The sequence below is a fragment of the Mustela nigripes genome, chromosome 14 (genome assembly GCF_022355385.1).
Source record: "Mustela nigripes isolate SB6536 chromosome 14, MUSNIG.SB6536, whole genome shotgun sequence".
NCBI lineage: Eukaryota > Metazoa > Chordata > Mammalia > Carnivora > Mustelidae > Mustela > Mustela nigripes.
The window spans coordinates 85,718,287-85,741,613 of record NC_081570.1 but is presented as its reverse complement, the minus strand read 5'-3'; the positions used below and the strand labels follow the sequence as shown (position 1 = coordinate 85,741,613).

General features: G+C 39.7%; 1 protein-coding gene across 5 annotated transcripts in view; it reads right to left on the bottom strand.

Moving 5' to 3' along the window:
• Positions 1-23,327, bottom strand: part of CDC14A (cell division cycle 14A) — a 174,543-nt gene that overhangs the window by 123,812 nt on the left and 27,404 nt on the right. For all 5 annotated transcript variants that reach the window (XM_059375515.1, XM_059375514.1, XM_059375513.1 and 2 more), the window contains exon 4: positions 14,143-14,235. In XM_059375515.1, coding sequence (XP_059231498.1) covers positions 14,143-14,235 — 93 coding nt within the window. The remainder of the gene's footprint in view (positions 1-14,142; positions 14,236-23,327) is intronic.

The following is a 23,327-nucleotide window of genomic DNA, read 5'->3' as shown; positions in this document are numbered from 1 at the left end:
GCAGTCTTGGTATTTAACTTCAGATCTAGGTCAACCAATATTCCTTTAAAAAAGCAAAATAGAGTTTATAGAAAGAGTCCAGTGGCCCACACTCTGGGTAAATCCCAAAATCCTTTATTGTATTAGAAGGATCTTAATCAACAACTTAAATCTGACTTCCTCTTCCATGAATTCAGAAGGAAAATATTGTCATCAGTGAGTACACATGTATAAAATGTAGTATCTAATATATTTTTTTAACTCTTTGCTAATAATGGCATAGCCCGATGCCAGGATGTCCTAAAAATGGATGTGGTTGTTTTTTAATTCATACTTTTGCTTGGAAACAAGCAAAGAAAATGATTTTAGAAACTGTTTTAAAATGTTAATCCCATTTTGTCACTCTTTCCATTAGTTCACAGATGTGTTTCCAGGAAAAGAATAAAAATGTAAAATGTGGCTCCGGGTAAAAAATGTAGTTTGCTGCCAAAACTACTACTCACTTGCAGACACTGAGAATTTTCTCAACTTTTCAGACATTTCTGAAGGGAACAGAAATATCTTATCACAACCAACAAACGGGATCTTAAGTGTCCCCAATTCCAAGGCAGACAATACCTCACAATGCTATTAAAGGAGTTACAGCATATCCATCAATTCTTTGTACAGGATGGGTCCATTCCCATAACTTCTAACAAGCAGTTGATTTCAAATTAAAGCAGCCAAGACCCTGGTGTGCGAAGTCAAGGGGATACAAACACAAGGAAGAGTCACCTGTTCCTTCAAGGAGCTCACTCTAGTGGGAGAGAATTGGCAAAGCAAGTGATTGCAAGGAGTTTATTCTAGTAGCTGATACTAGACATAATCAACTGTAAGATGAGGTAAGAAAAGCTAGCATTGCGGGGTGCCTGGGTGGCTCAGTGTGTTAAAGCCTCTGCCTTTGGCTCAGGTCATGATCCCGGGGTTCTGGGATAGAGCCCTGCACCAGGTTCTCTGCTCAGCGGAAAGCCTGCTTCCTCCTCTCTCTCTGCCTGCTTCTCTGCCTACTTGTGATCTCTGTCTGTCAAATAAATAAATAAAATCTTAAAAAAAAAAAAAAAAAAAGAAAGAAAGAAAGAAAGAAAAGAAAAGCTAGCATTGCTTAACCGTCTGGGTCAAATACTAAGAAATGACAAAATAAGCAGTTGGGGAGTAGGGAAGGAGTAGACAAACAAATTATGGGGAAAAAAACCAGGAAAGATTGCTCTGAGAAGGGAATTACGGTTTTCTCTTATTACTTAGAAATTTCTCAAAGCAAGCCCCACTAAATGACTGACATACCACCTCTCAACACAAGTGTCACATCTGATTCATCCCACGGTGCGTTATGTTCACATGGAAAGGCTTGTCTGTCTACTCATTACTTTTAAACTATGGACCATAAATGTTACTCCCCTATTCAGTCATGCTCTGAGGTACTGTAGCAACTCCTCAACTTTTGCTCTGAGGTAACACTTTCCTAGTCCCACTACTCACTTTGATTAACTGAATTTGCTAACTACATCCCCAGTTCTCGGTCCTCATCATAAAAGCTTAGTTTTCCATAATGAAAACTTAGGGGCTCTACAAGCATTTGTCATGAGGGTTGAGGGGGGTAAGCACAGGGGACACAAGGCTGGGGCAGAGGAGCAATAAAGAGGAGAACTAAGACAGACACACAGGGCAGAGTGGCACTAACATGGGAACCTAGTAGCTGACATGGGCTTGGCTAAGCTTCTTCATGCAGTCACCACGTTTTGGGCACTAAAGGTCTTAGGAATAACTCAACACACAGTAACCTCACCAGGAGCTCCAGTTAGCTTCTCTTTTATTTAAAATTTCAGGAAATACATATGGAGAAGGCTTTTTATTTCAATTCACTGTCCACAATGGGGACAAAGGCTATTTTACTCACTACATCAAACAGAAGAGATTTCTTGAAATGAAACTTACATAGATTAAAATTATGCATTCAAAAACTCTTACAAACCTAAGGTTTAAGATTAGATGTCATGAAGTGCATAAGGCATCACGTACCATCGGCATGAATACAGAAACTACACTGGACAAGGCAGTCCCATAACAGACTCAGAGACCGGGGCTCAGCACTGGCTCTCCAGGGCCCCCAGCACTGACTGACCTGTGCACAGGCCTCTCTCATTCAAGGCTGTCACAAGTGAATAAATGCACTTTTTGGCTGCCAGGAAGAAGGGGATGTGTAGGAGTTTGAGGGAAACATAGTGATTCAAATGAAAGTAAGATAAGACAAATTGCAGTTACTTGAGGTCTTAAAACAAGACTCAGCTTTTCCCAGCCATCAAGTTATCAACTGAATCAATGTCATGTGGAAGCCAGCTGGACATCTTGATATTTAGACAAAGGAGCTTTATGAGGAGTTCAGAGCACTTTCCATTTTCCTTTAGCTGTTCATGTTTAATCGCAGGCTAACCCAAACAGGCCAAACAGTCACCTGAATATTTGGTGCCAAAACTGATACCTTAAACAGCATGCACATACATTTCAGATCGAAGCACAGATTCTGCAATGGCTGTATTTTACAAACAGAAGGTAACTACCCATTTTTGAGTAGCAAAATCAATTTAATAGGGTAAAGATTTTTTTTTTTTTTTTCATAAAATAGGGCAGAACATAAAATCAGTTTACCTTACCCATTGTAAAGGAAGAATTGTTTCATGTACATTTTGTTTCGGTTATACATGTGAATCATATGTACTAAAGGGCAGTGTGAAATATGGTTCTTACTGAGGTGTTTATAGTGAAAGAAGCTTGGAAAGCGCTGTCCTGAGATCCGGCCTGAACTGCTTCATGCTGGTCCTTGGTTCTCCTGTTTTCCTATCACTCCTGATACTTAGACCTTGTCTAAGTTACCCATGGAGATCCCCAAAGCAAGCATCAGCAGAACTGCCACTGCATTTGCCACTCCATTAAGGTGTTTGTGGAGTGTTAGCCCCATTAGCCAGAATTAAAGCTCAGATGCTACCTGGAAAAGAAACTGCATGACTGAGTGAAACACTGCTTTGTAACTGGAAAGCTCTGCCCTTCCACACTACATACGATTTTGATTCTTCTGCAGAAAATTATGGTGTAGCTGTAGCATTATTCCAAGACTAGCGCTGCTCAGTTACATGCTGTGAATGGATAAAGCTCCAAATAGGAACTTGGGGATTTGGGTTCTAGTCTCTCACTAACTGGATTTGACCTTGGGCAAGGTACCTGATCTCTCTGGGCTAAGATTGTCCAACTGAAACATGAGGAAGCAGGACTGGAGCAGAGTTTTCCTAGTGAATTTCTTACAGTGGTACCTTCAGGGTTCTGCAAAAGTGAGTCTACTTTTCTAAATTACCATATATCTATTTTTAGACAACAGACACAATAAACAACAACAGAGAAAATAAAAAACACAATCCAATGGATCCAATATAAATTTTTACCATGGTGGAAATCACCATGGCAGTTGTTCAGCAGCCAAATAACTTCATTTTGCATAGAACTTGGACATATTACCTCCAGAGGTTTATATTCTGCATATATTCTAGTATATATATATAAAAAATTCTGTATATATGCTCATAAATATCTCACTGAGCAGGAAGTTTATAGTGCTTCACTGGGGATACATCTAAATGCAAGTCTGTTCTGTCCAGATATTTGTATAACTCTAAGCAGAGATGGCTCCAACTTGCATAATTGCCAGGTGAGTCCCAGGCAAACATACATAGGGCGTGTTAATTGCAGACTAACCCAGATGGGCCAATCACCTGCACTCACATCAGGCATTACAAATACATTTCAAGTGGCCAAAATTAAGATTCTCATCTATAATACTGATATCAAATGGTTATACATATTAACAAAGCCCATTTCAGTTCTAAAATTGCAGAGTTATATAAAATATTTTGTCTTACTCAGTAACCTTAAAAATATAAATTAGTACATCAAGACACTAGGATTCTTGCTATTATTTTTACAATTAGTCCTGACTTCATAATTTATTCTTATGTACTACAGATTTTAAGTTACTCCCTATTAAACTTTCAGGAATGGTGGAAGATTAACTTTTATTTATCTATGTTATTCATATTTATTTATTAAGCATTCAGCCATTCAAGCCACAAATATTTACTGAGCACTTAGGATATGTCCTGCAGTGTTCTAGATGCTGGGGCTATTGTGAGGAACTAAAACACAGCTCCATCCCTTAAAGGGAAAGATAAACGGGTAAATGCACAATTCTAAGCAGTGAGAAAGTACATCCCCTTAATTCAGTATGTAAGGAGGGACATAAGCTTTATAGACATAAGCTTTCTCACATAGAAAGTATATGCCTCTTCAAGGGTACTAAGGATTGAAAATCGGTGGGTACACTGCTGCAAGCATAGTGAATCAGCACTTAAATCTATGTACTAAATACAATGAGCTCACGGGCATGCGCACGTGTGTGTGTGTGTGTGTGTGTGTGCGCGCGCGCGTGTATGGACGTATGTGCATATAAATGTGTGAGCTTATTTACAGCTCAGAGGAAGTTCATTACCAGGATGCCAAAAGGAGAACAGAAGAAAAATAAAATACTGAAAAGATTTCTTCAGTTAAACTTGAGAAACACACCTTTCACCAATCAAATGCAAACAGCTGATTTTCCTGGCCCACAGCTAAATGTCACATGCAAGGTGGGCAGAAGGGTTGAATGAAAGATAATATTGCTCCTCCTAAATGCTGAAAACTAACAGAGTTTCCAAATTCAAAGAGTTTAAAATTGAAAATGCTGTATGATCTTCGGGAGCCTCACCTGTTTTTAAAACCACCAAAAATATAAGCCCAGGGCGATAAAAGCCCGTCTGGCCCATTTACAGGCAACATTACAAAAGCATTCTTGCCTATCAAGCTCTGAAAGGAAGGAACTGCAAAACAGGAAGTTGCCCTGCCCCAGCCTTGAGCCACACCTCCCTTCCTCTCCACAATTTCCATAAGCAGAAGAAGCAAACGCTATCTGTTAGATGTACTGAGAAGCCACAGAGGTGGACAGAACACTACCAGCTGACATCCGCTTTATTACTATTTCAGTAAATACTTAAGGTAAATGCCTTTATTATTTTGAATCAACATTCTTCTTGATGATTTCACCTGTTTTTAGATAACACATGCTTAACCTATAGCTTTTTGATGACAAGTTAAAGCAGTTCTGAAATTGCAATTTACAGATGAATTGTACGTTAGAGATTAAGAAGACTAACATGTTTGCCCCAAATGATAAAAACAAAAACAAATTCAGAGTTAGTTGGCCTAGATTACCATTTTTCAATGGTATAAGCACATCTACATGAACCACTTTTAAATAATACTATTCCGAATATAATTTTCTGTGTATTCAGTAGACCACTAGGTGTTTAATAATCGAGATCCATTATCAGCAGTTCCTTTGTACTCAGATGTATGTACCTATTAACAGCATTTTTGAAAAGTAACAGAACTTAAACAGAAGGTTTATGGACTTCCTAATTTCTTGATGGGTGCGATTTCTAGAGGTCTACATCTATTGCTACAAATTAGATTCAGGGAAATGACTTCTTTTATATATATATGATATATATATATATACACATATATAATATATATACATACATACATATACATATTTGAGAGAGAGCAAGTGTGGGGCAGGGAGGGGCAGAGGGAGAGAGAAAGAGAGAATCTCAAGCAGACTCCCCACTGAGCACAGAGCCCAACTCAGAGCTTGATTGATATCATGACCTGAGCCAAAATCAGCAGTCAGACACTTAATTGACTGAGCCACCCAGGAGTCCCGAAACAAATGATTTTCTTAGAGGAAAGAAGAGACTGATATTTTTCAACTTTTTAAAAAGTATTTTATTTATTTATTTAACAGAGAGACACACAGCAAGAGAGGGAACACAAGCAAGAAGAGTGGGAGAGAGAGAAGCAGGCTTCCCGCTGAGCAGGGAGCCTGATGTGGGGTTCAATGCCAGGACGCTGGGATCATGACCTGAGCCGGAGGCGGACACTTAATGACTGAGCCACATAGGTGCCCCTATTTTTCGCCTTTTTTTTTTTTAAGATTTTATTTATTTATTTGACAGAGAGAGATCACAAGTAGGCAGAGAGGCAGCAGAGAGAGAGAGAGGAGGAAGCTGACTCCCCTCCGAGCAGAGAGTCCAATGTGAGGCTCCATCCCAGAAACCCGGGATCATGACCTGAGCCGAAGGCAGAGGCTTTAACCCACTGAGCCACCTAGGTGCCCTATTTTTCAACTTTTAGTGATCCAAATACAGAAAACAGATTTGCAAAACACCAACTAGTCAAAAGTTAATAAAGCTACAGATAAATGCAAGAATAATAAATCTCATTAATAATCAAAAAATGATTAGTAAAACAATGAGGTATCATTTTCTCTAATTATATTTCTAGATTTTTAATGTCTACAGCCAATATGCAAAGGTATATGATACAGGAGATTTACTTCACATATTGTCAAATCTAGTACAAACTGGCATAAATATGGTAATATGCTCCAAGAACCTAAAAAATGCTTAGGGGTACCTGGGTGGCTCAACGGGTTAAATGTTTGCCTCTTGATTTTGGCTCAGGTCATGATCTAAGGGTCATGAGATGGAGCCCAGCATTGGACTCCACGCTGAGCAGGGAGTCTGCGTGAGATTCTCTCTCTCCCTCTGCTTCTCCCCTTCACATGCACACATGCTCTCTCTCCCTCTCAAATAAATAAATAAATCTTTTTATAAAATGCTTACATTTTAAAAAATCTATTAATTCCACTTCTGGTGACCTAAAGACAAAAATCCACAACAAGAAATACCCATAATGCCAAATGATATTTGTCACATAGTAACAAAATGTTGCAGAGGCGTCTAAAATGTTAAACAAACAATGGTATGCCCTCTAAATGGAGTATTATTTCATCATCTAAGTAGTAAAAAGGCAAAACATATGGAAGCCAAGTGAAAAAAGGCTGACAAAACTACATTGCAGTTATATGTCAGTGACTATTCGGGTTTAGAATAATGTCTTTGCAGGAGGATTTTCCTACTTTTCTTCTATAAGGGGTTATGCCACTTTTTAAATTAAAAACAAAACAAAACAAAACGTTTTTAGATGGTATCGGGAGAGAGACAAACCATAAGAGACTCTTAATCTCACAAAACAAACTGAGGGTTGCCGGGGGGTGGGGGGAGGGAGAGGGTGGCTGGGTTATGGACATTGGGGAGGGTATGTACTATGATGAATGCTGTGAAGTGTGTAAACCTGACGATTTACAGACCTGTACTCCTGGGGCTAATAATATATTATATGTTAATAAAAGAAAAAATAAGCAATTTTTTAAAAAGGTTTAAAGGTTTAAAAAAGTTTTTTTTTTAAAAAACTTTTTAATTAAATTCACTAAGTTATCCCCTTTTCAAACTAGATATTTAAAATATATTTAATCATTTCCCAACCCCTCCTGCCCCAAGAGAACATCTTCCCCTCCATGCTGTTCTCCCCCACCCCCCTCAATATTCCTTCACCAACTTGGCCTACTGGGGTTGATCATCATTGGCCCCTCCCTCTTTGACCCTGGTCCCCAAACACCCTCCCCAGAAGGCATAGAATTATTCAGCTTAGCATCCTCGACTCCCAGAACAAGGCCTCATGTATAAGGGCTGGAAAAACACTTGTTGATTTCTATTTATCCAATTTGGCATCCACTGCACATTTTTCTCAATTATTTATTACTTATCTGTCCCCATTTTAAGCCAGGCATTCATACTTTTTTCTATTTTTCATCTTTTTTATTCCCCAGAGCCCACCACAGTGCTGGGTTGCTAGGTCAAGCTCATCTGAGCTAAATAAATATTTACTGAACTAAAGAATGCCTGAATACACATCTCAAAAATGAGAAATCTGCTTGGTTCGTACAGTTTCTTCCTTTAAAAAGCAAATAGCATCCTACAAAAAAAAAATAAAATAAAATAATCTCTTTCCTATACCTTCCAGTGATTTATCCTAAGCAATAAACAGATAAACAACCATCTGAGTGTCACTAAGCCAAGGAAGGGCTTAAGTGTAAAACAGGGGAGAAAGGAGGAACAGGCTTCAGCTCCTCAGAGGAAGTAAGACAATAGTTCAGAAATCTTTCTGGGAGACCACACTTTTCTGCCAGCCGCCAGCTATTCCTAAATGCTTAAAATGCCATGCCCTGCCCCAGGACACCTGCATGAGCATGACCTCCAGCAGTCCTCACCACAACTATGTTAGGTGGGGTGTTATTATCTCTATTTTAAAGATGAAAAAAAAAAAAAAAAACACAGGAATTTCAATGAGTTAAATAACCTGCTCAAGACATAAAACTACCAAGCAGCTTCAAGGCCAAACCTGTGGCTCTCTGCTCAAGTCGCTGCTCTCAACCACTACACCAGATGGAGAATGGCTTCTCTGCAATTAGTAGTAGACTTAGAGGTAGAATATAACTACTAAGGCGTTAAGTGTAGTCTCCAGAATAAATAGCAGACATAGACATGATTATAAAGTCTACAGAACTTAGCCTTGTCATCTCTAATTCAGACATGACATCTGGCTCAGCCCAGTTCCAGTTAATCCATAATTAGACCCCTTATTTAGCAATGTGAGGACTTAACAAGTGGGTTAAGGAAAATACATTGTGGTTACCACCTCTGCTTAAGCATCCCCCACATATCTGGGAGGAAAAAAAAAATCTTAATTCTTTAACTCCGAACTTCATTTTCTAAGCTAAACCATCACATTTGTTGTAACTTCTCACACATATTATTTTTCCAATCCTCTGGTCATCATGGGCCTGATCCAAATTGTCCTTGACCTCTTTATCATACTTCTGTGAACTAAAAACAAGATGGTAACTAGCAAGGATTTGGTCTTTAAGCATGTAGCAAGAACCTAAACAATTCATGCTTGCCCTCTTCAAACTCAGGTCAGAGTATTGTGGGTGCCACTATGGTCCAAGCATCCTGACCCCCAACTCCAACTCCACCCTGAGTACTGTCTTGGAAGGCAAACATCTTCCTGACAAAGTCGATCTCTTCTTAAAACCTGTGCCCTTCATCTCAAGAAGGATGATGTCACAGCTCAGGAATAAAGAGATACTTCATGGGGAGGGACTTCCCTGAAATGGTATCAGTTCAGCCTCACTGTAATCTCCAGGGGCCACATCATTCCAGCAACCCTGGCATTAGAATCACCCACAGAGAAGGGTTTGTGGATTTCCTACTGAACATGGTGTTCTATATTTTATCTCCGGTTTAATACTCATGACAGTGCTATGAGATAAAATGTAAAAAGGCTCTCCCTCACGTCAAGATAAGAAAATAGAAACGCAAAAGCTTGTGTGACATACTTAAAGTCCTAATCTAACAGAGAAAACACAGCAAAGCCGTGAGTCTGTACGTGCGTGTTTGGCACAAGATGTCACACTCACAAGCAAGATAGGATAGCTGCAGAACAATACATATGCACCCAAAGCTACCAAGCTGTATGCTGAAAGAGGTTAAAACTCATCACAAGGAAAAAAATGTTTTTGTCGCCATGCATGGTGACAAATGTTAACTGGACTTATTAGCATGGTGATCATCTTTCAATATACACAAATATTAAATCATTTCATTGTACACCTGAAAGTAATATAATGTCATGTCTATTATACTTCAATTAAAAAAATAATTAAAGGGATTCCTGGGTGGCTTCAGCTCAGGTCATGATCCTAGGGTCCTGGGATGAAGTCCCACATCGGGATCCCTGCTCAGTGGGGAGCCTGCTTCTCCCTCTGCCTGCCCCTCCCTTTACTTATGCACACTCTCTCCCTCTCTCTGACAAATAAATTAAGTCCTTAAAAAATATATTTAAAAAGTAAATAAATAGAAAGAAAGAAAGGGCAAGACAGTAAATTTTAAATTGTATGTATTTTACCATAATTTTAAAAATTGGAAAAAAAAGTTCATTCAGAAAAAAGGCAAGGTAATGATGTGACTTGATGCAGCAGGTACTGCCCTATTTATCCAATTTGGCACCCTTGGACTCTGATCTCTGCTTTGATTTTACATCTTTAAAGATCAGAGTGGACTCAGTCAAGATCACAGCATTCTGGTAATGACGAAGATACCACTTTACACTTCATGTCCGATATGATCATTCTCTGTTTCCCTCTGAAGTTACCTCAAGGGAGTTAACTTCCTTCCTTCTTCCATATTTTGTCATCGCATTGTTCATTCATTGTGTAGACACAGAGCACCTACTATGTGCAGGGCACAGTTCTAAGCTGATGCCCAGTGCTGAAATACTGAAATAGATCCCAACCAGTTGGTAAATAGCTGCGATCTGCAGCATCCCACGCCCCTCCACACCGGCCACCTCATCTCTTCCCTGGGACTCCCCCCATGCTGGACTTCCCCATGACTCAGCATAACAGGAAGGCTCCATGGTGGCCAGCTTCCAATTCAAGTGGCGAACTGCTGGGCCTAACCCCTTGTTAACTGTTTTATCCCCTCCCAGACACAGCAATGAACAGAACAGACAAGGTTCCTACCCTCTAGTCTCAGAAAGCGATAATAAACAAGCAAATACATAAATGACTCAGATAATTTCATAGAGCAGAGTGCTATAAAGAAAACAAAACAATAAGGGACTAGAGGGTGACGGGGGTGGGGAGGGCAGAGTAACACTTGAAAAGACGTCTCTCTGAGGAAGCGACATGACAAGGAATCAGGAAGGCAAAGGTTTTAGGTAAAAATGCTTCAGACAGAAAGAACAGAAAGGCCTTCTGGTGGGAATAAGCTTGAGATTTTCATGGTTAGAAGGCCAGCGTGATGGGGGCATCCTGAGCAAGGAGAACAAAGGCGTAGGCAGGGCCAGATCAGGGAGGATCTTACTGGCATTGGTAAGGAGGTTGAATTTAATGCCAAGAACAGTGAGCAAGCACTAGACAGATTTGAAACAGGGCCGTGAATGATCTAATTTATATTTTTTAAAGATTCTTCTGACAATTGTGTGGCAACTGTGATTAAACAAAACCAAGAGTGTAAAAAGGAAACAGTGTATGATGCTCTGGTGGTCATCCAGGTGAACAGCGACAGTGACTAGAGCTAGGGGACAACAGAGATGGAAAGCAGTATTCTGACTCAATATATGTTTTAGAGGCACAGCTGTTCAAACTTACTGATGAGTATATGTGGGAAGAGGAAACAGGAGGAATAAAAATAACTACTATTCCTTGTTTCAGCAAGCCACTGATGGTAGTCCAATTACTAAGTAGGCAGGGACTGTGGCAATAAATAGGTTCATAGAAAAAAGGAATAAAAATTCTGTTTTGCCACAATAAGTGTGAGATACCAGGGCACCTGAGTGGCTCAGTGGGTTAAGGCTTCTGCCTTCAGCTCAGGTCATGATCCCAGGACCCTGGGATGGAGCCCCACCTTGGGCTCTCTGCTCAGCAGGGAGCCTGTTTCCCTTCCTCTCTCTCTGCCTGCCTCTCTGCCTACTTGTGATCTCTCTCTCTCCGTCAAATAAATAAAATCTTTAAAAAAATAAACAAGTGTGAGATATCTTTTAAACATATAATGTGGAGATACAAACACGCAGTTGGATATTTGACCTTAATAATAGGAAGATCCCCAGAAGATTTCAGCTTATCCAAATAGCAACATTTAATACATCTGTAACTTCATTGAGATATATGTATAAGGCACATTACTGACTCTCTTCCTACAAAACTTGTGCCAGCCATTACATGCATACACACAACACGAAGACACCAAATTCTCTTTAATGAAAGAAGATAATTCTTGGTTTTCACTTTTTTAAGCGTTGTGTCAAAAAGCTTTCTGGGGAATGCATTTCCAAAACTGGAAAAGAAAATCAATTAGGAAACGAACGGCACAAGAATAATTACTTTACATGGCTTCTCTAGACTGTAATGAGCATGGGAACCCTAGCTCGTGCTGCCCTCAGCACTTCTTCAACCCTGCTGAGACTATCCTTCCTTCATCTGGTTGCATTAACGTGGTGGAAACGTCTGCGGTAGATGTATCGTATCCCAAGCTCAATGCATCTGTTGTAACTGAACTTCCTTTCAAAACTCCAGAGGTACCACTGGTGAAATTAAGGATGACCCCAGAAACAGGAAGGCTGGGCATTAAAAAGAAGAGAGGGAGGAGGAGAGGGTGGGAACGAGAGGAAGGAGAGGAGAGAGCAGCGGATGACCTCTTCTTGATGGCAATCCCTTATGACAGAGGACTCCCAGAGAACATTTACACGCATCACAAGACCCCTCAGGAAAGACATGTTTGCTCACGTGGCTGGAATCCAGAGGTTATTACAAGCGCTCCGTATTCTAAACATGGTGCCAATTCTCAGTTTCGTAAGAGTAGTAATTATCAACGCAAAGTGAAAAATAAGTCTGCCTGCTTAATTCAGCCTACCAGCACACTTCACTGAAGCTTCAGGCCAACAGCCAGCTTTTTGTGCACGCTTTTAAAATAAAAGCAATAGTTTGGCTACCACTGCAAATAATCCTCGTATCCTCAGAATTGGAAGGAAACCTAGAGGTCATTATAGCCAACCCTATCATTTTACAGATAAGGAAACTAAATCAAGTGAAGAGAGATAAAGTGGCTTAGCCATCATCCCAGAGACGCTTCAGGATGAAAAAATGTTTTTAGTCACGATTCTTGATATTATACCATGCTGCCTACAGAGTGAGAAGGAAAAGTACTGCAAGGGCTGATATCAGGCTTTACTGGAGCTATTATCAGGGGCAGAGCTGGACATCTCAGCCCTGGAAACAAGGCCCCAGGCTGCAGTCAGGCTGTCTGCTGGTCACTATTCTCAGCCTGCACCCTAAAATAACTGAGAGTCTTTCCAATGCCACCTCTGGTCTTTTTCCCCCATGGCTTCTGGTGTGATGTGGCAGAATCTGATGGATAGTAGCTGGTACCTCCTTTCGTCAAGATCTTCTGAAGGAGGCCCCTGAAAGGATCCCACAGCATGTGCTTCTAGCCCCTCCCCAGGGATGATGAGAAAGGACGCCTTGTCTCCTGCCTTAGACCGACATCCTCCTAAGTGGGTATCACATATGTCCCTAAAAAGCTAGTATAGGTTCCAGAGGAGTGTTAGCCCTGATGGTTGCTGCCTTCCAGGTTTTGTCCAATCCCAGTATATAGAGAAAATTCTAGAAATAATCACACCAAAACTTTCCAGCACATTCACATGGAACTCAGGTTTACATTTTAGCGATTACAGAGAATAAAAATTCCAATCAAAATTATTTGGGGAAAGTCCTATCCAGTTCTTAGGGAAGTTGTAATACATGGAGGCTTCATAAATAGTTTGCCTACTGCAAACACATGTACAGATTAATAAATAGATTGATAAAAATAATACTAATAACCCATCCCCATGCAATCTATGATTTCCTCTTTGGCGAGAGGCACACGTCAACAGTCTTTAAAAACCTTCCACTATACTGGGGCACTTCAAATGGTTCAGTAATCCAACTCTTGATTTCAGCTCAGGTCATGATCAGGGTTGTGAGACTGAGCCCTACATGAAGCCTGCAAGCCTGTTTAACTTTCTCTCTCTCCCTGTTCCACTGCCCCTCCCACCCCTCTCTCTTGGGGGGAAAAGAAAAAAAAAAAAGACCTTCCACTATAGGGGTGCCCATGTGGCTCTGTCCCTTACATGTCCAACTCTTGATCTCAGCTCAGGTCTTGATCTTAGGGTTGAAAGTTCAAGCTCCACGCTGGGCATGAAGCCTACTTAAAAAATAAACAAAATGAAATAAATAAAAATAAAAATCTACTATATATTCTTTTACCTAGAAATATTCTTTCTGGATATTCTTTTTTTAGAAACACCTATACAACTGCAGGATCCAAGCTACCTATGGCAGTTCTAAAATTCTCTCATTAGCTGCTAGGAAATAAAATCTGGGAGTTTAACATCCCATGGATAGTAGTCCCCATCCATTTCCAGCATGCTAATAATTTTCACCATCTCCCAATTCCACTGAGAAAGTGGCCTGGATTTTATGTGACAGTGGTAGCATTCCTTTGGCCCGAATATAGAAAATAATCGTGAAAAAGTACTTACGGCATAAGCACCTATCAAAAATGCTGCATTTGCTCTTTTCCGTTGATCAAAACAGGTGTAGTGCACTATTTTCTTTCTTGATAAACTGTATGACTAAAAAGAGGGAATAAAAAGAGTGTAACTATAGAGACAATGTTAAAATATACAGAAGATAAACATCTCAACTTCCAAGATGTGTCACAATCAGTGAAATGTAACAACTTTCAACTTTTGTTTCTATGCCATTTGTACATGAGGGTGGAAGGTTACTGGCCATAGACTTTTTGCAGCCAAATCCTGATGCAAATTTGACAACAGAACAGATATTTCTCTCCAAGAAGGGAGACATGCAATGGGAAATAATTAAATTACTGGTGTCTTTATTAGTGGGAATATTTTTGAAAACTTAATCTTTTATGTAAAATCTAATCATCTTTTCTCTTTTTTGAATTTTTATTATTGAAGTACAGTTGACATACAATGTTTTATTAGTTTCAGGTGTACAACATACTGATTCTATAATGTTCATCATGATAAGTGTAGTTATCATGTGCCATTATAAAACATTAATACATTATTGATTATTTTCCTATGCTCCACTTTTCATCTTCTTAACTTACTTAGTTTATAAGTTTGCACTTCTTTACCCATTTTATCTACTTCATCCACCCCACACACCCCCTCCTCCTCTCTGGCAACCACCAGTCCATTATCTGTATTTATAATCTGTTTGTGGGGGGTCTTTGTTGTTACTGTTGTTTGTTTTGTTTTTTAGATTCAACATATAAGTGAAATCATATGATATATGTTTTTCTTGGCCTTATTTTACTTAGCACAATACCCTCTAGGTCCTTCCATGTTGACACAAATGGCAAGTTCTTTTTTAAGGCTGAGTAATTATTCATCCTTTTTCTTTCCCTAAATACCATACCCACTCCCAGAAAAGTTATCTGAACTTTTCATATTTTAGTTTATTTTTAAATGTGTCAATCATCCTATTTTCCTAAGAGCACTAATAGTAATATTAACAGAGCATCAATACTCATATTTTCTTTCTAGAATGCTCTATAGAAGTCTGCTTTTACTTATCTGAAAATAAATGGTTAATAGGAAAAGACAATGCATCAAAAGGGTGATATCAGCAAACATCTTAATACAATACATGGATTCAAGCAAACAGTTATTAAGCACCTGCTCTATTATAGCATGCAATATGCTGCATGCTCAAGTACTCAACTAAATCCAAAAATCAGCAGCTTGGTTATGCTATATACATGCTAAACATGAAAAGTAAAAAGCTGTTAAAGTGAAATCAAAATAGTCATCAAACTCAAACATAAAACAATGAGAACCTGATGCAACTCAATGAAATCTGCTCAATTTCCTCATATGTCAAAACAGTTACAGCAGTTTTCAAAATGCAGATACATAGGTACCTTTTAATATTCGTCTGTAAATTCAAACTGACTGTAAAAGCAGCTTTTTATACCTTACACATTGACCACAACCCACAGAGTACCTGCTTTTACAGCCCCTTCAAAAATGTGAGAGAGCTCGACTACCTCCCCTTCTTCATTCACCTTCATTCCACCTGCGAAACTCTTCCAGTTCTGACGTCTATTCTACATGAAGCTGCAATGTTCCAGCTTTAATGAAACCACAGAAGACTCAGCTATATGTATCCCAGCGATGAGCCTGGAAACCCTCACCATTCCTTTAGGCATTTCTTTCCTAATCAAGAATCACTTATTCTGAAAATGGCATTGCTCTTTTAAAGTGAACTTCGAAAAGGAAGGTTTTGCCTCAAAGTGGGTCTCATGACTGAAGTCCTCATTTTCAGACAGGCTTATGAAAATACCCCTACGAAATAAAGCTTTAAAAATACATTTTATTCAATTCAGTTCAGTCAATGCACTTAAGTTATCTAAAGACTTCAAGGTCACTATCAATAGTGCTGAAACATATCTCCTTGCTTCCACAATTTGTTGTTTGTTTACTTTCTAAGATTTATTTATTTATTTATTTATAAGAGAGAGAGAGACAGCACACAAGCAGGGGTGGGGGACAGAGTGAAGGAGCAGAGGGAGAGAGAAAGGAAGAGACGCAGACCTACCCATGAGCATGGAGCCCCATATGGGGCTTAGTCTCACAACCCTGAGATCATGACCTGAGCCAAAATCAAGAGTCAATGTTTAGGGGAACCTGGGTGGCTCTGATGGTGAGCATCTGACTCCTGGTTCTGGCTCAGGTCATGATCTCAGGATTCTAAGACTGAGCCCATGTAGGGCTCCCTGCTCAGTGGAAACTGCAGCTGCCTGCGGACTGCTTGAGATCTCTCCCCTCCGTCTCCCTCTGTCCCTTCCCCCACTCATTTGCTCTCTCTCCCTCTCTCTCTCTCAAATAAATAAATCTTAAAAAGGGTCGGATGTTTAACCAACTGAGCCACCCAGGCACCCGCTTCCTCTGTTTGAAACCATTGTCCACTGGACATTTCCTTTTGTTATTTTATTATTTGTTGGCTTGCTTTTGCCATTTATTGTTCTCCATCAGTAAGTTAGGCTTGATTTACCAAAAGGAGAGTCAAGGCCGGTAAAACCTAAGCAGATTTTGTGGTGTCTGATCCCAAACCTAAAGACTGCCTTCTACAGGCTGGGCATCCACAAACATGAGCCAGGCTTAGCATAAGGACTCAGCTCTTTTGGTCCCCAGCCTGTCACTAATTACATTTCCTGGTTCCCTGAAACACCTGTGGGGAAGAAAATACCCACAACTGATCTGGACGTTTGGATTGTCTGTTTTGATGCCCTTTTCCAGGAAGAATTTAGATTTCACAACAGACTATTGCTATTCTTTAATAATGTGAAACTAACTTTATTTTACAAATCTATTCACCAAAAGGGACAAACTCATAAGGCTGTGCTTTTGTCACCAATAGTCTTTTTGGATGATTTCAAACGTTTTGCATTTGCTTGGTTTTTGTTCTTTTACTCTTCTTTTAAAGTGTATGGGATATACCTTAGTATATGTTTCAGAGACCATCCTATAATGAAGCTAGACGGTGAAATTCTAAAGGAAACTTTCTTTTCACTAAAACCTACAAATTTTTTAAAGTAAATATAATACAAATTCAACTTTATAAGAATTTTTCAACTTTATAAGCTTTCAGAAAATACATCAGATAATGAATATTCTTGCAAAATACACCTTCAAATTTTAACTATTTTAAAATATCTCCTATTGGAAGCTGCCTATAGGATGGAAACAGATTTTTTTTTAACATCCATCACAATACATAATTACAGAATTTTTTTCTTGTGATGAGAACCTTTAAAATTTGCTCTTTTGGCAACTTTCAAATATATAATATGGTATTATTAACTAGGATCATCATGGTGTACATTACAACAACTAACTTTTTAACTACAACTTTCTAACTTTCAGGAAAATTTTTTAAGCTCCTAGCATCTACCATGCATAGATATTTTGGGAATTCTCTTGTTTTTCTCAGTGAAGTCTCATAAGCATTACAGTCAAAAAATGATCCGCCTAGTGAAGGTTGGCCAGTGAGTCCCAGGTCAGAACACAAAGTTTCAGTTCTCACTCAAGGAGTCAAAACTAATTCACAATAAATGATAACAGAGAAAACTCTTATGTCTTACTGGCCTTGTCCTAATTTCCTTCCTGACCATGGCCAGGCCTTCCTCTCATAGGTCACCCTGCCCCAGTCTTACACCAGCAATGTTATCATAACATAGCAGATATTCTGGTCCTGGAATAAAAAATTTCAAGGATGGGGCGTCTGGCTGGCTCAGTCAATAAAGCATACAACTCTTGATTCGGGGTCATGAATCCAAACTCCACACTGGGTGTAGAGATTACTTAAAAATTTAAAAAAAAAAAAAAAAGTTTTAAAAAATGACCTACTACATATTAAAGTATTCCAGAAGAAACAGTACAATCTATTGGAGACACCAATGACTCAAGTCCCTTTAGAGAAACATCCCTGAAGAAAGAACTTCAAGATCTTTCCTGGAGGAACTTACCATTGGAAGAGAAAGGTACAGACTAGAGACAAGAGGACTCTGATTTATGAATGAGCCCAGTAGATATTTTCTCAGATTCTGCGCTAATACCAAGAAAAAACTTCATGCCTCCAAACTGAACTGCGTCTTCCTTACTTTGGTGCAACTCCTCTGTGGTTCAGTATGCTGACCAGGCCCTTCAAGGAGAGCACTTGCAGAGGCACCTGGGTGGCTCAGTCAATTAAGCATCTGCCTTCCACTCAAGTCATGATCCCAGGGTCTTGAGATCAAGTCCTGAGATTGAGTCCTGCATCAGTTTCCTGCAAGCAGGGGGCCTGCTTCTTCCCCTCCCGCTCCTCCTACTTGTTCTCTCTCTCTCTCTCTCTCTCTCTCCCCTATCTCAAAGAAATAAATAAAACCTTTAAAAAAAGAAAAAAGAAAAGAAAAGAAAAAGGAGAGCACTTGCAAAGTTAGACCACCACCTCTAGCTTCAGTGAGCTACCTGCTCTATTACAGACACTTTTTGCTTTACATGAGAAGTTCAGACATTACAAAAACACTGTACAATAACAAAGTTAGGACCTGATAAAACAAACGAGCGTAGTCTTAAATATAAAGAGGAGAATATCACAGAAGGAATACTAAGACTTCTGGACTATTTGCTTGCTCTGAAGCAAGCCTGCACACGACCAATTACAAATGATAACCTGCAGCCCCCACTCACATATATACAGCCTTCTGAACCCTCTTAACCTAAGTGGATGTAGCCAGCTCTCTCTAATAAGGACAGCTAACATTTATTGCTACATTCTATCATTCTCTAAAGCATAGAAACACTACCAAAGGGGTCCAATTTGACCAGAACAGTGTGACTCCCAAACCAGAGGTCCTGGGCAGGCTTAAATAATGAGAATTCTGTGTCTCTGTTTTACCAAGAGAACAAAAGCTAAGAGCCAGAGAGGGCCTGGCTTATCACACTAGGCCAACATCTCCTATGTCAGGTCCCAGAGAGTGGGGTTCTCTCAGCGAGTATGGTAGCTTGTTTGTGTAAATCCCAATTATAAGGCCAAAACAAGTTTCACGATTCAAAATTTAAATAATTCTCGGGCCAACAGGGCCGCCAACAGGGCTGGCTCAGTCAGAGGAACATGTGATTCTTAATCTCGGGGCTGTGGGTTCAAGCCCCCTGCTGGGTGTAGAAATTACTTAAAAACAGAAATCTTAAGAAAAAAGAAATAAACGTGCATTTAAAAAAAAAATTGGGGGGACCTGGGTGGCTCAGTGGGTTAAAGCCTCTGCCTTCAGCTCAGGTCATGATCCCAGGGTTCTGGGATCAAGCCCCACATTGGGCTCTCTGCTCAGCAGGGAGTCTGCTTCTCCCTCTCTCTCTGCCTGCCTCTCTGCCTACTTGTGATCTCTATCAAATAAATAAAATCTTAAAAAAAAAAAAAGAATTGGTTGAATTAATCAATTATTACTAAAACTTTTCAGAAATAAAAAACAAATATCAGGCACCTGGGTAGCTGAGTCATTAAGCGTCTGCCTTTGGCTCAGATCATGATCCCAGGGTCCTGGGATTGAGGCCCACACTGGGCTCCCTGCTCAGCGGGACGCCTGCTTCTCTCTCTCCCATTCTCCCTGCTTGTGTTCCCTCTCTCACTGTCTCTCTCTCCTTCTGTCAAATAAATAAATAAAATCTTTAAAAATATATCAATCTAAATTATATTTTATTGTTATACTTCATTTTGTTAACAGGCTGCTTCTAGGGTAACCTAGGGAGCTTATTAAAACACAGATTGCTGGGCCAAGAATGTTATTTCTAACAAGTTCCTTAGTAATGCTTACATTGCTGATCTAGGGACAGCACACTGATAATCTGCTATGCTACATGAAATTGTGACTGGTCAACCCCTGGAAATGTTTTACACAACTACTAAAACACTGTCCATTTGATCGAGTAGCCCCAAAAGACATATTTAAATTATCTTAGGAACTCCAAATAATTCCATATGCCTTTTAAAAACATGTTATTAAAAACACATTTCCCCAGATTCCTCAGAAAACTGTATCACAATTTGTAAATTCTTGCATTCCAGATGATAACAATTTACGAAAAGATCCTTTAATGATTCAATAACTGAGCTGCCTTAAATGGCATTATTCCAGAAGTTCCAAGTTCAAATGCCCTCAGAGACCAAGAATTTGAAGTGGGTAAGTTGGTAAACTAGAAAAGCATGCCCTATCCCAAGCAGACTTAGCTCCATCCTCCTACTCCCATGTAGGAATCTGGGCCCATAATCACGTACTTTAATATTTAAGAGAAGCCAAAAATCCAGAATTAAATGGAAATTTTCATAAATTACAGATGTTAACCATGAATTCAAAAATTTTAAACAGCATTCATGCCCAAGAAAACACTACTAAACTGAATGTAGCCCATAGGCAACCAGTTTGCCAGATCTGTGTACCAAGATACTGTGGCTTAAGAGAGTTCTATTGGCTTTATCGGCATGAATTGAGCAGCTGTTACGTGTCAAAGACAGTGCTGAACAATGGGGTAACAAGGGAGCAGAACCTTAGTCTCTAGCCTCATAAGCTTTCCCAGTCTAATGAATATTTGATGCTAACCAAGGGGGAAATATTGACCAAGGCTTATTACAAACAAAAGAGAACAACTATCTAGGGATGCAGTCATCACAGAGCAAAGACCAACGGAATGATCTTAATTACAGGGACAGCAATTATTTCCTTTAGCAAGGTTAAAAAAAATAGATAAGAGATACAATATAGTATTGAATATCTATTGAATAGTATATCTAGAATATAGTATTGAATATCAATTAAATATACGATCAAACCTCCAGAAATTTCCAGAGCTGGACTGCTTACCTGAGAGTCAGAGTTTTACCACTTGCTATGAAAATCATGACAGGCATGCAATCTAGCATATAAATGTTTAACGGTACTTGTAAACCAAAGTACTCCGACGGCTACGAGAGAATAATAAAAATTAAGATAAGGGTATTGACCCCAGTCAGACGTTTTCTATCTCATAAAAGAACGCTGTGTGAAAGGTTGCATTCTGGAGACCTCACTCCTGCAGAAAAACAAGCCACGGCAATTCAAAGAGAGAAAATGCTGACATGCTACAGGAATCACAGAGAGCCCAGGCTATACTCGGATGGCGGTGCCATATACAAATCATGCACTTGTTCAGCGTAGGGCAGGAGACCACAAACTACTCAACCATTCAAAAACGAGAGGTGGCGCCAGGTGGTGTAATTAAGCTCAAAACCAAAATGAGCTCGTGCACATGCGTGTGCACACACACACACACACACACACACACAAAGAGTTAATGCATAATTTCGAAACACAGATTTTTAAGCAGCCTTTTGGTAAAGTTGTCTGCCATGCTTAGAAGTAAAATCTTCAAGTCATTTGGTTGGAACACCATGTTTAATTAAACCGTGTGAATGAGCCTGATAGAGCTAAGGAAGACATTAGCGCAGCCTGGACAATATGTTCTTTAATTAATAATAATAATTTAAAAAAAAAAAAAACAGAGCCCATGCACTTCCCTAAACAAACAAGCTTGGCCAGTGATGGTGCTCAGATTATAGCTCTGGGGCCGTGGTGACCAACGCATCATTCTCTTACAGGTGACTAGGCTAGCCCAGTAATGGCCGCAGCAATCAGCGTCTCCAAAGCAATCAGTTGTCATCTCATTGCAAAAGCGAGAAAATGAACAGGTCCTCCTGTCAGCAGCCATGACCTCTACATGTTTTACCTCCAACTTTCCCAGGAAAGGGATATTCTTGAAAATTTTCTTTGGCTGTACAAAACAAAATATGGTTTAGGTTTTTATTTTGAGCTAAAACAGAATAGGTTGAGTAGTTTCTTTAAAAAGAAAAAGATGTCTCTGTATGGTCCATTTTATTTCAAACCCAGTATGTTTCATCAGTGAAATGGCACATTTGATCAGAGCAGAAGTGAACACGTCAGAGAAAAGTTGCTCATCAGGATTATTTGACCATGATGATAATCTGGTTGATGAAATTTGGGGATTCTCCATTAATGGGGATCTTCTTGCCTCGAGACTTCTAAATGGGAATCAGGAAGGACTCCGTGTCTTGCTAACTTTACGTACGCTCACTCCCATGTGAATTAACACTGCTTTAGAATGCGATACCTCTTTAAACTACATCAACTATCTCCAAAATGCAACTTGCTTTTCTTCCCCCCAAAGCCTATGAACCTGAAACAGAAGATAACCTCATGAAGAAATCTCAACACATTTTTGTAGTTATAATAAGAGGGTGGTCTGATCATTATATCAAAAGAGTTCTTGTGTATAATCACCTGATACCATAGCAGGTGCCTGGTTAGTGGATAGGATTACTGCACTGATTCACTCAGCAACAAGGACAGTCCCTGAGCCCCCACCATCTGCCAGGCACTTTCAATGCTTTAATACAATCGTCCATTTCACCAGCCCCCCCCCTCTTTCTTTTACCCTGAAAGGGCTATGTGGGAGGTTTTGTACATTTAAAATTACACTTCTATCAATATTCTTTTAAACCTTTTAAAAGCAGTCCTCAAGATTACTATAATTGTCCTGCTGAATCGTAAAAGCAGTATTAAAAAGAAATTACTGTCCTAGAAAATGTCCCCTTTTTTCAGTGATGCTTTTAGGTTTATTTTTTTGTTTTGTTTTGTTTTGTTTTCCCACAGACTGAGGTTTTTGTTTTCTCAGAGGGAAAGTGAAATCAATGGTTAAAACTGTATTGACCACTGGGGCACCTCGGTGGCTCGGTCAGCTAAACGTCGGCCTTCGGCTCAGGTCATGATCCCAGGGTGCGGATGGAGCCCCATATCTGGCTCCCTGCTTAGCAGGGAGCCTGCTTCTCCCTCTGCCTGGCACTTCCCCTGCTTGTGCTCTCTCTGTCAAATAAATAAATAAAATCTTTTTAAAAAAAGAAAAACCCCGGGGCGCCTGAATGGCTCAGTGGGTTAAAGCCTCTGCCTTCAGCTCAGGTCATGATCCCAGGGTCCTGGGATCGAGCCCCACATCGGGCTCTCTGCTCAGCAGGGAGCCTGCTTCCTCCTCTCTCTCTCTCTCTGCCTGCCTCTCTGCCTACTTGTGATCTGTCTCTCTGTCAAATAAATAAATAAAATCTTTAA